This window comes from Garra rufa, chromosome 21 (assembly GCF_049309525.1).
Source record: "Garra rufa chromosome 21, GarRuf1.0, whole genome shotgun sequence".
Taxonomy (NCBI): Eukaryota; Metazoa; Chordata; class Actinopteri; order Cypriniformes; family Cyprinidae; genus Garra; species Garra rufa.
Genome location: NC_133381.1, coordinates 25,230,552 through 25,247,786, shown reverse-complemented (window position 1 = coordinate 25,247,786; position 17,235 = coordinate 25,230,552). Strand labels below are relative to the sequence as shown.

General features: G+C 37.5%; 1 protein-coding gene across 3 annotated transcripts in view; it reads right to left on the bottom strand.

Annotated features, from left to right (window-relative positions):
- Positions 1-16,146, bottom strand: part of arhgef10 (Rho guanine nucleotide exchange factor (GEF) 10) — a 61,543-nt gene extending 45,397 nt beyond the window's left edge. For all 3 annotated transcript variants that reach the window (XM_073826518.1, XM_073826519.1, XM_073826520.1), the window contains exons 1-2: positions 16,009-16,146; positions 5,116-5,221 (exon numbers count right to left, since the gene is read on the bottom strand). In XM_073826518.1, coding sequence (XP_073682619.1) covers positions 5,116-5,152 — 37 coding nt within the window. In that variant the 5' untranslated portion in view covers positions 5,153-5,221; positions 16,009-16,146. The remainder of the gene's footprint in view (positions 1-5,115; positions 5,222-16,008) is intronic.
- Positions 16,147-17,235: the final 1,089 nt, after the last annotated feature.

Sequence of the window (17,235 nt, the reverse complement as noted above, 5' to 3'; positions counted from 1 at the left end):
ACCAAACAGCAGCTTTACAGTATGGATGAAAGACATCCAAGAATGTTGGACCGAAGAATAAGAGAGGAGACAGGGAGGGAGCCCTTGACGGTGTGAGTCCATTATGAAGCACACACTTGGCAGTTCATGGATTCTCTTGACCCAGTGACTCACTGTTTAGAAATGTGAGTAATGTGAGAGTTCTTTCCTCCATTCAGCCCTGGATCCCCCTGTCCAATCGCAGCCTCCCTCACAGGGCTGAAGTACACACAGTGGCCATTATACTACACTACAGTAATTAAGCCTGTTACAGAGTTTTACAGACAGTTTATTTACAAAACACGACGGCATGTGTGGACAGTAACATCTCTAAACCACTGAAATTCATTACATGGACTCTTAAATAATGTTTGTTTTTCCTCTCACAGGGATAATGAGACGAGTGGTAAAACTGAAAGACTTTGGACCTCTGCCCAGGAAACCATGTTTCCGCTGACGGAAACAGTTATCTCTTCAAGACGATAAATCCACCGTGGCGCGCTGGTATGAGTTTGCTCACTGAAATAGCAGAGATTCCAAACATTCAGACTCCCACTTCAGACTGCAGAGTCCAAAAACAACCCTGACAGAACAATTTCCTCTGCCGACTTCCATAAGTAAAGCATTTCTCATTTTAAGCTACTTGAAGCCAGGTGCACACGTCTTGGTTTTTCACCACAAATTTTGGGGAACATTTTTTACATCATTAAACAGAACTGGCAGTTACAAAGAGCCTAAATGTAAAATATGTTTAATTCTTTAGACACATTAATTGATTAAAAATGTCTGTTTCAAATAAATGTGGTTCTGTTTAACTTTCTATTTATCAAATATATACGGTTGAAGTCAAAAGTTTACATACACCTTGCTTGCAGAATCTGCAAAATGCTTATTATTTTACCAAAATAATAGCGGTCATACAAAATGCATGTTATTTTTTATTTAGTTATGACCTGAATCGAAGATATTTAAAAAAAAAACACAAAAAAAAAAACGTTAACATATAGTCCGCAAGAGAAAATAATAGTTGAATTTATTAAAAAATGACCCTGCCTGTACAAAAGTTTACATACACTTGATTCTTAATACTGTGTTGTTACCTGAATGATCCACAGCTGTGTTTGTCCTGAACAGTAAAACTGCCCATTGTTCTTCAGAAAAATCCTTCAGGTCCCACAAATTCTTTGGTTTTTCAGCATTTTTGTGGGAGGGACTAATATGCAACAATTACAGAAGGTTCAAATGCTCACTGATGCTTCAGAAGAAGAAACTATGCATTAAGAGCCGGGGGGTGAAAACTTTTGAACAGAATGAACGTGTACATTTTTCTTATTTTGCCTAAATATCATGTTTTTTTTTTAATTTAGTACTACCCTTTAGAAGGTACTTGCATGTTTCCAAAAAGACAAAATAAGTCAAATTGACCCTCATCTTTAAATTCAAAAAGTTTTCACCCCCAGCTCTTAATGCATCGTGTTTCCTTCTGAAGCATCAGTGAGCATTTGAACCTTCTGTAATAGTTCCATATGAGTACTTCAGTTGTCCTCATTGTGAAAAGATGGATCTCAAAATCATACAGTCATTGTTGGAAAGGGTTCATATACACAAAAATGCTAAAAAAAAACAAAGAATTTGTGGGACCTGGAGGATTTTTCTGAAGAACGGCAGGCAGTTTAACTGTTTATGACAAATAAGGGACTCATGAACAACTAAAATCACTAAACAACCAAAAAAAAAAAACAGCTGTGGATCATTCAGGTAACAACACAGTATTAAGAATCAAGTGTATGTCGTTCAGTATGTATATGTATGTATATATATTAGGGCCGGGACTCGATTAAAAAATTTAATCTAATTAATTAGAGGCTTTGTAATTAATTAATCGAAATTAATCGCATTTTAATCGCATGTAAATATTTGACCTGAGAACAGTGAGAATTAAGAATTTTACATGGATTTTTAGTATACCATTGAATAATGACTCAATACATAAGCTTAAGCAACAAAATATTGCTTATTTTTGTTCAACCAAGTCCACCAGACCAGTACAATATTGCCATTAAATGTAGCAAGAGGCACGTTCTTTAACGAGTCTTTCATTCCGAGAACTCTGCTCTTGTGTTTGCTTAATTATGCATTTAAACGTTAATGACCAAACCTATCATTATAAAAGTTGCTGCACATGGAATATAATGCGGATAACATTTAAAAAATAGTTTTTATCAGGTTACACACTGATTATTTATCACTCAAACCCCTTTCTCTACCTGTCCGTTGGTCGCGTATATCCTCCATGTTTGTAGTTTTTTAACACTTTTTATGCGTGTTTGAAGTTCTAATCGAATCCTCGTTCACGGCGCAGTGTGTTGCGGGCAATATTAGCAGTTAAAAGTGTGCATTGATCGTTAAGTAGTAGACCATCCGGGAATCTTTGGAATACTTTTTAAACATACTACGATTTGGGACATACAATACTATTTAGGACGGACGTCTTTGGCTTGTCTGAACCATAGACTGTAAAAAAGATGGACAACGCGTTTCCGCTTCTTTCCACTATAGAAAAGTGAAGCCAAAACAGCTCAATATGGTCGCTACCATCTTGGGGGAAGTTACGTCATTTGGAGCCAGAGCATGCGCAGTAGAGGTTCGTTTGGAGCCAGAGCATGCGCAGTAGTGTCGTGAGGCGGAGCCGCGGTGTCAAAGTCCCGCCCAAACTCCCGCAGACCCAATCGCACGATCACAATCATGACACCACACCCCGTTTTTATAGCATCAAATAACTACTTAAAAGCAAACTTATTAGAAAAACGAACCCCTGAGCATGAATCAGCATTATAAAAACTACCTCACACGATGGAAATCACCTTTGGAAAAAAATTATTTGCCGTGTAATTCGATTATTTAGTTTGGCTCACGTCCCATTAGATTACATGGAGAGGGCGGGGTTTATGACCTATACTGCAGCCAGCCACCGGGGGGCGATCGAAAACTTTTGGCTTTACTTTTCAGGACACCTACGGCATGCTTGGTCTGAACCATAGACTGTAAAAAAATATGGACATAGTATCCGTGACGTCACCCGTAGGATTCTGAAGCGCTAATTTGAAGCTCATAGTGGGCGGGATTCGGCCGTCGCCATCTTGGAATCGCGTCATCGTGCGTCACTCCCGGATAATCAAAAATGGGCAAAAAGGCGGGATGTGGGTGGAGCTGGTTGCTGAAACCACGCCTGCCTAGAGCGACAGTGGTGACAGCAGCAGCAATCCCCCTGTCACTCAAGTGGCCACGCCCTTAATTATGCTGAACTTTAAGGCTTAATATAACTTAAACCGATGAGTTATAAAAAAAATTCACCCCCCTCACAGTTGACATGAAGGGCAAAACTAGCTATATAGACCAAAACCATTTTTTGAACCAGGCTGTAAACATACTTTTTTCTGCTGTAAAGTTGGACATTTTAACATGGAGTGTCAATGGGATTGACTCCCTTTTGCAGCCAGCCTCAAGCGGCCAGTCAATGAATTGCAGTTTCAGTCACTTCCGTGTTGGTTTCACGAGGGAGACCGGAAGGTTGCCCCTTGGTCTGAACGCTAGTTTGTGCTCCAGTATAATCGGTCCGCCTAATCTCATCCAGTGAGAAACGTTCCGCGGTGCAAAACTTAGTGCGATTAAAATGCGTTAAATTTTAACGCGTTATTTTTGTGTAATTAATTAATCTAAATTAACGCGTTAAAGTCCCGGCCCTAATATATATATATAAATAATTTCTGAAGTGTTGAATATCTGGTTTAATTCTACACAATATCCTAAAACAAAAAAAAAATGTGAAAATGAACACTGGTCATATCATTCAGTCTGACAAGCAACAATTTTTAAGGATTAAAAAACTGTACAGTGTGAACCCATGTTAAAGTAGTTTGGTTTACCACTGTTACTTGTTGACAGATGAGATGTCATCTTCATTCATTGTGAGCCGGCAGGAGCGCCGTCCCGGCATGCCTTACAGCTACACACACACCAGTCGACATTCAAACAAAAACAATCTCAATGTGCCCATCAACATGACATTCATTTATGTGAATGAACAGTTTACAACGAAACAAACAGGACAATCTGACTCGTTTAAAACAACAAAGCTTAAACATGTCCTGAGGTCAAACTATGAAGTTTGAACCTCAATTATCACTCATTACAGTGCGACACTGACCACCTGGTACAGAAGTACAGGGCAGAACTGGTATGCAGAGCTCCACATGGCCACAACCATAATCCTTGAGAGGAAATGTCAAGGGTTAAGAGTTCAGAGAAGGTGGAGAGGCTTCAGATGAGTTAGCTTTCTTCACTTAACTGTGTGATGGGAAAAAAACGATTCACTGAGGCATGAACAGAGAGATCTGAAAGTAGCTTTATCAGCTCTCTGTGCTAATGAATAGAGTAAGAGGGAGATAAAGCACGGGGGAGTTTCCATATCACTGCGAAGACGACTGATGGTGAATATTTATGCGGCAGGAGCTTTAAAATAATGTGGAAAGTGTGCAGTCTCAGTTTAAACTTTAACACTAGCTAATAAACTCAAATGGGTCTCATTCTTTACAATGCTGATCATTGATTAGCTGTTTTCAGCAAAGATCTCAGAGCTACAGGAAGTTTAGAATCATGAAAGGAATACCAATTTACTCAACACTAAAATTAACTTTTATGGAAACTTATCATTCTCTCTCATCTGTCATTCTCTCTGCATCAAGACAGAGCCTCTGTTTTCAGGCTGCTTTTTTTTCACCTCCCCTGCATTCGCTCTGGCGTTCCTCCACTTTTCAACCCACACGCTCCTTAGTGGCTGAGCCATGGAATGTGTTTACACTGTTCATTCTCTTCTTTCCATCCTTCAAGCATTCTACTCCAGTGAATTTGACACAGTGAGAGTGAATATGACCATGGCACTGGTCAGTAAAACATTTGTTGCTTTTAAATGCTTGAATAATGAACTGTTTCATTTGTGCCAGAAACTCTGAACCAACATCTGCATTTACACATTGTCCACTTGTCAAAGTAAACACAGTGTGTGTGCTGAGAGTGTGAGAGGACAGAGCTGCTTACGGTCAGGTGGAGGAGGGGGGAAATCCTCCACGTCCATACTGAACACGATCTTCTGAGACACACACACCAATGATCAGGAAAAGATCCTTCACCGACTCTTACAAACCTACAGGAGCAGGGAGACAGCGGTTAGCCACAGAGACAGAGTTCACCCACACAAACACTTACAAGAATGACCTCACAGCTAAAGCAATAGTGCATCCAAAATTACAATTATGCCATCATTTATTCATCCTCATGTTGTTAAAAACCATATAATGTTATATTTTCCAAGCAAAACAAAAGTTGATATTTTTAAAAAACTGATACGGCAGTTCATAGTGGTGATCATGATTTATGATAAACTATTTTACCAAAATAAGAGGGATCATGCATGTTATTTTTTATTTAGTACTGACTTGAATAAGATAGTTCACATGAAAGATGTTTACATATAGTTCACAAAAGAAAAAAAAAAAGAGAGTTGAATTTATAAAAATGACCCTGTTTAAAAGTTTACATACACTTGATTCTTAATACAGTGTTGTTACCTGAATGATCCACAAACGCTTACTGATGCTCCAGAAGGAAAAACAATGCATTGGGCCTGGGGTGTAAACTTTTGAACAGAATATGTATGTTTCTTATTTTGCCTAAATATCTTTATTTTTTTTAGTATTGTCCTTCAGAAGCTACAGAATATACTTACATGTATTCCAGAAGACAAAATAAATTTACCCTGATCTTCAAATTCAAAGTTTTCACCCCCTGCCTCTTAATGCATCGTGTTTTCTTTCTGAATTTTGCTGAAGAACAGCGGGCAGTTTAACTTTTCAGGACAAATGAGGGACTCATGAACAACGATCACTAAACAAAAACAAAAAAAAAACAAACAAAAAAAAAAACAGCTGTGGATCATTCAGGTAACAACACAATTTTAGAATCAAGAATCAAGTGTATGTAAACTTTTGAATGGGGTCATTTTTATAAATTCAACTATTATTTTCTCTTGTGGACTATATGTAAAAATCTTTTATGTGAAATATCTTATCCAAGTCAGTACTAAATAAAAATTTATTTTGGTAAAATAATTAACATTTTGCAGATTCTGCAGGGTGTATGTAAACTTTTGACTCAACTGTATATACAAAATTTTTATTTTCTTGAAAGAAATCACTGCCCTGGACACACAGTCATGGGGGTTTGCAGGAGTCCTATCTATGACATCATTTCCTGTTTTTTTTCTTTTGTGTTTCTGTATGTTGCTCCTTGGCGGACAAAAAATTCTGTAAATGTTAATCGAAAGTAGTACTTAAGTAGCAATTTTCTATGAAATAAAAGATTATGCCAAACTAGTAAAAGTCAGCATAAAATATCAATTCATCCTGTTTATTTTGTAAATGCATGTTATTTATCTTCATTCTTTTTTTTTTGTCCTCATGATTTTTAAATAAAAATGACCTCGCCCTTCTAGTGAAACAGACTTATTATTGGTGAAATACGCCAGACTTCAATAATTTAGTCTGCTTAGATGATTAGTTCACTTCAGAATTAAAATTTCCTGTTTTACTCACCCCCATGTCATCCAAGATGTTCATGTCTTTCTTTCTTCAGTCGCAAAGAAATTAAGTGTTTTGAAGAAAGCATTTCAGGATTTTTCACCATATAATGGATTTTAATGGTGGTCAATGGGCTGAAGGTCCAAATTACAGTTTCAAAGGGTTCCAAACAATCCCATCCAAGGAAAAAAGGTATCGTCTAGCTAAAAGATCTGTCATTTTCTAAAACAAATAAAACACTTTTTAACCACAAATGCTGATCTTGCACTCGATCTGCGATGTACATCTATGACTTCATGCATTATGTATTTACACTGGAAAGGTCACATGTGGTTAGTTCTACGTCTGTGTATTCTGGTTTAAAAAAGGTACGGTTGGGTGAGAAACTTGACTTTCTTTGCAGGATCGCTTCGTAAACACTTGGTTGGTACTTTTGCCTACGTCACAAGTGACATTTTTCCAATGTGAATACGTAATGCATAAAGTCATGGGCGCAACTATTTCAAGACAATCATTTGTGGTTAAAAAGTATACAATTATGTTTTTTTCAGAAAATGACCGATCATTGACCTTTACTCCTTGGATGGGATTGTGTAGAGCCCTTTGAAGCTGCATTGAAACTGCAATTTAGACCTTCAACCCACTGATCCCCACTGAAGTCCACTATTTGGAGAAAAATCCTGAAATGTTTTCCTCAAAAACATCAATTTATTTTTGTCTGAACAAAGAAAGACAAGAACATCTTGAATGACATGGGAGTGAGTAATTTATCAGGAAATTTTTAATTCTGGAGCAAACAAATCCTTTAAAACCCCACACTTTAATACAATCAACTGCAAGTTTGTATTTATTTTCAAGTGCAACGCCCACATTTTAAAATCCAGTTAATTCACCAACCCATCACATCTTCTGAATTACCTCAGTCATATTAAACCCTGATGACTCTCATAATCTTGCCTTTGTTTGTTCATTTGCACTGATATGATTTGTGTTATTATTGCAGTAAAGAACTCCACCAGAAAATGCTGTGCTAAAAATTCCTCACCACCCTTTCAGCAAGCTACACTTTACAGTACAGTATGTCAAAGTCAGATATGTAATCAAGGGTCACGTGATACAGTGGAATGGCAGCTGACTGTTGGCCCACTTATTACATCCAGACAGGAAACGCACGTACATGCACAGACATGAGCGACCCCCTCTTCTATCTGTGACAGTGAGAGATAGAAAAACCCTTTATGTCTTTTTGTATATCACACACACACACACACACACACACACACACACACACACACACACACACACACACACACACACACACACACACACACACACACACACACACACACACACACACACACACACAGCTTTCCTCTCAACTGTGTCAGTGGAACAGTGAAGTCATTCTGAGGAATAGAGGGGTTTCTCATGAGGCTGCTGTGTGTGAGACCCTCAGGGTCAGCGAGAGACGAGGCGGACTGACTGACGCACGACTATTATCACAGACAATAAGATCCTGGCACAGACACGCAAGCTGTCCTCCCACTATTACAGTACTTAGGTACATTCTTCACGCGATGACTCATGAGTCACTAACAAACATGACGAGAAGAAAAAGTTTTGCTGACAATTGTTTGAAACATTTGGAATGACACAATATTTCCTGATCATTTACTCACCCACTCATCCAATATGTTCATGTCTTTCTTTCTTCAGCAGAAAAGAAATTAAGATTTGAGGAAAACTTTTTTTTTTTTTTCCAATGGTGACCAATGGGTTGAAGGTCCAAACTGCAGTTTCAGTGTAGCTTCAAAGAGCTCTACACGATCCCAGCCGAGGAATAAGGGTCTAATCTAGTAAAACTATCTGGCATTTTCTATACTTTTTAACCACAAATGCTCTTCCTAAACTAGCTCTACAATACGCAAGCGCGTCTTCACACATTGCGTAATCATGTTGGTGGTTAGTTCTTCATCTATGTACTTCAGTAAAAAAAAAATTGCAGGGTAGAGCAGAAAACTCTATTTTCCTCCAACTTTAAAATCGTCCGACATTGTTGTTTTACCTATTTTTGGAAAGGCCGTTTGACTTTCTTTGCACATTCGCTTCATAAACACTGGGTCGGTACTTCCGCCTACGGCACGTGTGTGGTTATGTAATGTGTAAGGTCGAGCTAGTGCAACACGAGCATTTCAGGTTAAATTTTTGTATTTTTCTTAAATTATCAATTGTTTCGTTAGCTAAGACCCCTATTCCTCGGCTGAGACCGTGTGAGTCCTTTAAAGCTGCATTAAAACTGCAATTTGGACCTTCAACCTGCTGGCCACCATTGAAGTCCACTATATGGAGAAAAATCCTTGAATGTTTTCCTCAAAAACCTTAATTTCTTTTCAGAAAGAAAGAAAGACATAAACATCTTGAATGAGTTCATTTAAACTTTAATAATATTTCACAACAATAATACCGTTTCTGCTGTATTTCTATAGAGAAGATAACTAACATTTTTTTTTACTTTCAGAGCTTGACTGCTGCACATAATTACAGCTGATACTCATGACACAGTCTGTCAATGGTCTAAAAATAAGACAGGATCCTGACTGGTTGTTTAGTCTATACACTCTTTGAAGCTTATCTTTCTCTCTCTCACCCCACTGACGCCATACGTCATAACAATGTAGATGAGATAGAGAAATAAGAACAGATGTCTACCTAATTTTGGGTGGGAAAATCAGACATGTATTCTGCTTGTGAAGTTAGTTGTTATCTATGAGTCTGATCATAATAAATTTGTCCCCAGAAGTTAACTATATCTGACAAAACTTCTCTTCATAGACATTTGGACATGTCCTCTTGAAAAAAAAACAAAAAAAACAAAAAAAAAACGATTCATTAAATAAATTAAATCTATTTTTTAATTCTAAAAGTTGTCTGTAGTTATATATTTACCTTATGATACCTACAGCTGAGTTCAAAAGTTTACATAAACCTTAAAGAATTAGCAAAATGTTAATTGTTTACCTAAATAAAAGGGATCAAGTAAAATGCATGCCATTTTTTATTTAGTACTGACCTGAATAAGATATTTCACATTAAATATGTTTACATAGTGCACAAGAGAAAATAGTTGAATTTATAAAAATTACCCAGTTCAAAAGTTTACATACACTTTTTTTTTCAGCATTTTTGTGTATTTCCAACAATGACTGTATGATTTTGAGATCCATCTTTTCACATTGAGGACAACTGAGGGACTTATATGCAACTATTACAGAAGGTTCAAACACTCACTGATGCTTCAGACGGAAACATGATGCATTAAGTGTTGAGGGTTAAAACTTTCATACAATCATAGTTAAAAATTCACACAAATACTGAAAAAACAAAGAATTTGTGGCACCTGAAGGATTTTTCTGAAGAACAGTTGGAACTTTATCTGTTCAGGACAAACAATTGACTCAAGAACAACTATCACTAAAAAAGAGAAGAAAAAAAAACATCTGTGGATCATTCAGGTAACAACACAGTATTATGAATCACATTTTGTAGATTCTGCAAGGTGTATGTAAACTTTTGACCTCAACTGTATATAAATGTATGGTATGTCCCCATTTTGGTATGATAAACTGTTCTTTTAAGGAAAAATGCAAACACACACACCAACCAACAGGAAACAGAAGCTATGACAGACATGTCAAGCTTGTAATAACAACCCACCTGTGCAGAACAACACAAACATCAGAGCCACATGCATAGAAACACTAATTTATGGATCAACACTAACACAGCACATTTGTCCACGGAGCATCATGACACCATGACAATATATCACTCAAATGACAGGTAGATAACAAGAGGGAGCTTTAAATGACATGTTTCAGAGTTCTGTGGCTTTAGAAAAGGCCGCAATGCGATATAAATTCACTCCTACATGACAGCCTAAAGATTTCTTTACTTGTTCTGATGAAACAACAGACAGTAAATCCTGCAGAGCACACCACCGCTGATGTGAAACAATCAACACTGAAACAGTCATGCATTACTTATGATAAGTACATTTAAAAAAAACATTTTTACTGCAAATATTACCTAGAAAATAAAATAGATTGTTTGTACCACATGAGAAGATGAATCAAAAAAGTTACTGTAGAGCAGTTCTTGTGCAATGCGAATGAAACATCCAGAGAGTTGGGAACAGATTTGTTAGTACATGCGTGTGTGTGTCAACATTGACCATGATGAGCTGATGATCAATGTTTAGTTTGAGCTTGACTTCTGGGTGTGTAATTGTACAGGCGAGGAAAAAACCCTGCTGTTTAAATGTGGCTGCAGGGCTTCTACCAGCCTGCAGTTTCCAGTATCAATCCAGACATGTCTGAGAGAATGCAGTCAGTTAGTTAGTGTAACATACACCAATGTGCCCCATTGCACACATTTACCTTCCATAACCTACCTACCACATTTACCAAGTCTATGGAATGCCTCAAACCAGACATTCATAATGAATTCTGCAAAGTCACACAAAACTAATTCATACAGTGAACAGCATTCCATGGGCCATACTTAAAGGTCCACTGAAGTGCCTTGAAACACGCAGCGTTCTTCTATGTGGTGACGTTCTTTTAACTGAAACAAAAACATATCGCTAAGCCCCGCCCACTAATTTTGAACAGCCAATAGCGTTCCATTTATATCTGCTCGGGGCAGAGCCGTTGAGCTCGGTAAAGCCGCATTTGTAAGCTTATGACAGCCACAGACTAATAAATTACCCCACAGATTCAATATGAAACTCTTGCTAAAACGAAATAGTGATAATAATCATGCTGAGGCTGTGTAGTTTAACACATGCCGAGTCCGACCGCGCATATGAGCGCATATGATCTGCTCCGCGTCTCTGTGTAGGGGGCGGGACACTACGGACTCTAGAGAGCATTTTATTGGACAGAACGTTTGATCTGAAACTGAAGTGCGCGGTGATATCATCAAAATCCTTGATTCATATTGGCGGAAGTGACGAGAGTGTAAGTTTTGAATGCCCATATCTTGTAAAAGCGAATTTTGTCACTGCTTTGAAACACACTAGCTTATAGATAATCTTAAAACTAATATATTCATACTAAAAGCCAAAAAACTTTAATTTTGATTTCAGGGGGACTTTAATAAACAGGGCAAATTAGCATTAGAGCACAATTCCATAAAAGCGCAAACAGGAAAAATGTGTGATTTACTAACAATGCACACAATAAAGAACACGGACATAGCCAGATTATTTCCATAATGACTAGCCCAATCTTCCAAGAGCATCGCAAATTACTGCCTGCTTTAAGACATGCTTTTTTGGAGCGTTAAATAATAGCGCAAAATACTAGCAATTTGACGAGCACATGTTAGTAAATGGCATTGCTTGATTCATTTTAATACTCTCCTCTAAATTTTGTGTCTGAAAGGCAAACTCCTACAAATGCATATTCAATAAGGTCAGGTGCCAAATGAGCTGTGTCTACACCTTTTCAGCCCAGGATTTTTCACCCCCCGGGGCTGTGTGAGGCACTTTTTAGTATGGATCGATGCACATTATTGGACTTCTTTTGGACACATGAAGTGAAACACCCACCTATGCCATTGTAAAGCTTGGAAGTGCCAGGATAATTCCTGATAATTCCAATTGAATTCATCTGAAAGAAGGAAGTCATATACACCTAGGATGCCTGAAGGGTGAGTAAATCATAGGTTAATTTTCATTTTTGGGTGAACTAACCCTTTAATGGCTAAAGAGGACAGTAAAAAACTACTAATCATCAGCAATAGTGATATAGAGCAAAATTCAAATCATAATTCACTACTAATTCTCTCTTAGAGTAAGCTGCAACGGGAAAGTTTTGTGACATGAGACCAGACTTAAAAGAATAATTTTTTGCATAATGTTTATTTTATTTACAGAAGAAAGAAAGTCATCCCATAACATGAAGATGTTCCAACTTTAAGAAATGGCTTCTAATGATACATGTAAACTCTCACATTAAACATCTTATCATAATACATACCTTTAGGTCTTGCCACTGTTTAGGCTGCCATTCAGGGTCAAAAGTTTAATTCCCAGTTACACAGACAGAAGTACACATACTTTACAAACCACTAAATACCTGGATAAGCAAACGCCATATGCTCTCCATCTATTTTCTCCTATAAAACAACTTGAAATGTGTTAAATATGGCCCTTAAGAAAACTTGTGACCTCCAGTAACACACCCAATAAGAACACATACACAGGCAGGTCAAAGCCAGCCTAAATCCTGCTGGGTTAGACATTAAATACAGAGGATAGGGAGACGAGAAATTAAGTTTGATGATGTACTCTAACACAACAGCCATAATATCCTGTTATCCAAGTGTCATCACATTCATCTTAAAGGTAGGGTAGGCGACTTCAGAGAGACTAGCAATAGCAAGCTACAGCTTTGAATGCATAAGATCCTTCCCTTCCTTCAAATCACTTTCCAAAGCCACACCATTTTGATGATGTATCATGTCTGCATGCCTGCCCGCAAAATACGAACAGTCTGACCCGTCCACAAACACTTCTGCGTGTGTTTACATCCTGTCGAGAAGATGCTGTGTTCTGCACTGTGAAAGCAAGTTTGTTTTGTTTTCATTGCCGAAAGATGATGGTGTGAAAAATCAGTGCTTAAAATTCATTTTAAGCACTGTCGTTGTTCTAATTACTTTGTTTAATAATAAAAAATGTAGACAGTGTATTTTGTTTTTTTATCCATCATTGTTGTTTTGTGAAATGTTTACAGTAAACTTCAGCCAAAAAATGTGTTTCATTTCCAAAACGCACTGTATACATAAAGACCAATCACAACAGATTTGGCCAGTTGACCAATCAGAGCAGAGTAGGCTTATTAAAGGGAGGGGTTTACAGACCTTATGCTCAAAACTTCTTTGAATGAATAGTTTTAAAACCATTGACAAATGACTCTAATATTAAATGTATATTCTGAGGAAATTACAATGTTTTCTGTCCTCAGATGCATTTAAACCTGTTGTAGGGGACTCGAACACAATATTAGGATACTTTAAAATGCCATATGGCCTGCTCTTTAAAGGTGCAGTTCACCCCAAAAACTTTTATATTATTTGGACATCATCGTGTCGTTCCAAAACTGCATGACTTCTATGGAACACAAAAGAAGATATCTTGAAAATGTCTCTATGCTTTTTTGTCCTTGTTTTGGACCCCACTGACTTTCATTGTATCGAGAGAAAAAAAAAACAGGGTGAGTAAATGACAGAATTTTCTCCTGAGCGCAACGGCACGTTTGGCATCTCCTTGGATTCTCTGCGGATTTCAGTAATCCTTCACAGAAAACACAATCTCAAACATGGACATGGGAGCTCTATCAATTATCAAACATAGATCCCAAGTGTATTGCATGACCAGAACGTTAGATCACCCAACAAAACACCATCTGCCCCAACTCTGTTAGCACAACAAAACCACCCAATGAATATCAAGCAAACAAAGAGTTTTTTCTCTCACTTTTGTCTCTTTCTCCCACTGTGTCAAAGTCCCCCCGTCATAAATTCCATTTTCCCTGCAGATTCCTTCAGGAGAGATTTGCCACTCCGCATCGAATCACACAGATATGATGTCATTCGCCCCTAAAGAGCCCTATTGTATATCAACCTCTGCCCATGTGAAGCACTACTAGAGACAAACTCAAGAAAATGTTGATTGGCTGCAAAAAGAAACGTTTGCTTGAATTCAGATTGAACCAATGAGCTTCAGGCTATGTTCAGCAAGCTTGAAAAGCTTGTAATCCACAGCCTTTATTTACGGAGCAGATCACTGTGGGTGGAGAAGCCCCCTGCTCCAGTGGTGTGGCTATTTGCTAAGCAAATTGCCAGCAATCTGAGCAAATCCTGGCCTCTCCTGCGCTCTGATGCAAAGTGAGTCGGACAAGCATGGAGTCAAACAATGCAGTCGCATATGAGAGAGCTCTTCCCCCGTATCACACACTCATCTAGGAAAGGGTCAGAGGGCCTCAGATTCCTAAAAGCACTGCAGCTCCCGGGGAAGGAAATGATGCAGTAAAACTGAGGGGAAATGGAACGTTTCACTAATTAAAAAGAGCATTCCTTAAATGTTTCCAACCATTCGATCCATGTTAAACTTAATGACACACTGTGTGCATGAGAAAGGCCCTGGGATATATTTATCAACATTCTTGTCTATAGGCACACGGAAGAGTTTATCCTTCAGCCCTAGTACAGACTGTCAATACTGTGAAGGACAAAAACAGAACATTTCAAGAATGAGGAGCCAAACTGAATTTATGTTTTCATGAAGGACACAAAGATACGCATCTGTGGCATTGAAAATTAATTCATTTTTTTTGTAACAGCAGAGTCAACAGTGTTGAGTGCACCATTACTCAGTAAGTTTTTGTTTACATTTGGCTGGTTATTATTTATCCCAAAAGCAGCAGGTTTTAAACTTACCGATACCTATCACAGTGGATGCATTTAATGCCTGCATTAAAGCTGTATATATTTTATTTTGTTCCTCAGTCTCAATGACTGAATGCTTTCTATAAAGTTTCTGACATTTAATCAATTGCATGACGGAAGTGGTCATGTGATGTCAACATTTCAGCACCCAATCTGCCTATAATAAAACAGCTTGATTTTTTCTAGAGGACTGATAGGATTATGATTGATCTCACATGGATGTAAATCATATTAGCCATATTTCACAATTGTATGGTTAATTTCTTTACGTGACGAAGTTTTTAATATGTAAAAAAAAAAAAAACTGTGCATGTTTAAATCACCACAAAGAGTTATTTCTATCTGGTCAAGACTGGAACAAATTATAATCGTTAAAAATTCAAAGATTTGAAAAGAATTCAATAATTTCCAGAAATGATATGATATGTTCAGGTTGTCTATGAACGTGTAACGCTGTTCTACACGTTTTAGTTTAGATTGCCCTATGTATTAGCACAAGCTTGATGTTTACAAATACCGAATTGTACACATTTGTTAAATAAAATCTGACATGACTGTGCGCAGTTGTCACTTGCCACGTAAAGCGGAATCCAACAGGAAAAGCGCAGCCGCCCCATCAGGCGCAAATGTAGAAAACTTAAGTTATTAAAAAGAGCTCATCACTGCGACAGAGCTCAGGCAGTAAACTCCATAACACGGTGCTAACTGCTCTAAGGATGTTAATATCAGGCAAAACATGCAGAACGCGCGTTACAAATTACTAAACAACTTATTTCAAACATTATACACTTTCAGTAGATTCTCAAGTGTTTGGGAATTTCATGTGCATGATTTATCAACTCACCATCTTTCTGGATCTTTCTGGAGGAGAATGAAGTTTAAATTCCGTCTACAGTGCCGCGACACCGGTTAGGTGAAAAACAGACGAAACACCTTGGATATTCTCAGTATCATTTTTTTAAGGACTGTAGGCAACTTTTCCACTGCTTTTCCCAAACGCGAGCCAACCACTCCATAGCTCCGCCCTCCGCTGCGGTCCATTGGTGGAGCCTTTTGTTGCGGGTCTCTAATTGGTTTTAAGACTCGTCAATCAAATTCCCTTCGTCCCTCCGTGTGGATGGACACACGCGTTCCAATGTGTGTCACGTGATGTGTGTGAACCGCTCCGCTGCACCTTATGATCCGGAGTTCATCAATTGGTATAATTCTGAAATAAATCAATAAAATTGCTTGAAAATATAACAGAGATGATAATAATAATAACAATAAATCGGTGAAATAAACACCAATATTTAATACAGCATCAAAGCATTTAACAAAATAACTTGTTTTCCTAACGCCTTAATTACACAATGCGAATCTAATAATAATTTTGAAGTAGGCTGTGATTTAAAGCAGATTCGAGTCACAAATATCCAACCTTTGGCAATATAAGTGCAGTGTATATGCGGCGATGTACTGCACTCTAGTGTTCAAATATAAACTCGTTAAATGCTGTCTAACCAGTGTTGCCAATTTAGCAATTTTGTTACTGAATTTAGCAACTTCTCAGACGCCCTAGCAATTTTTTTTCCCCCAAAAGCACCTAACAACAAATTTAGCTATTTTTATGTATCTGGCCAATTTTGGTAAGGGACTCAAACGATTAAAACGAACACATTTCCATCTAAAATTACACAAAAAGAGGAAACCAAAGATGCCTAGCAGTACACACATCACGTGAATTAAGCTAGCTGATATTTGCAATTGTTCAATTTAATAATAATTGAATAATTGTTTATACACATTGTTAACTTGTTGAGTGTTGCTCGGAAAAATACAATAAACACAATAAAAAAAGTAGGCTACATACAATAAAAAAAAAGTAAAATGAAAAAAAAAAAAAAAATATATATATATATATATATATATATGATGTATATATTTGATGTGGTGACACAATTTTGCGTCGCAACGAGCTTCCTTTAGCAACTTCCTCTTAAAATTAGTTGGCAACACTTTCAAACGTTAATACATTAGTGCCGAGTTGGGATTCATTCAGTTCCTAGTCCCAAAATAACTGTAAATGCAA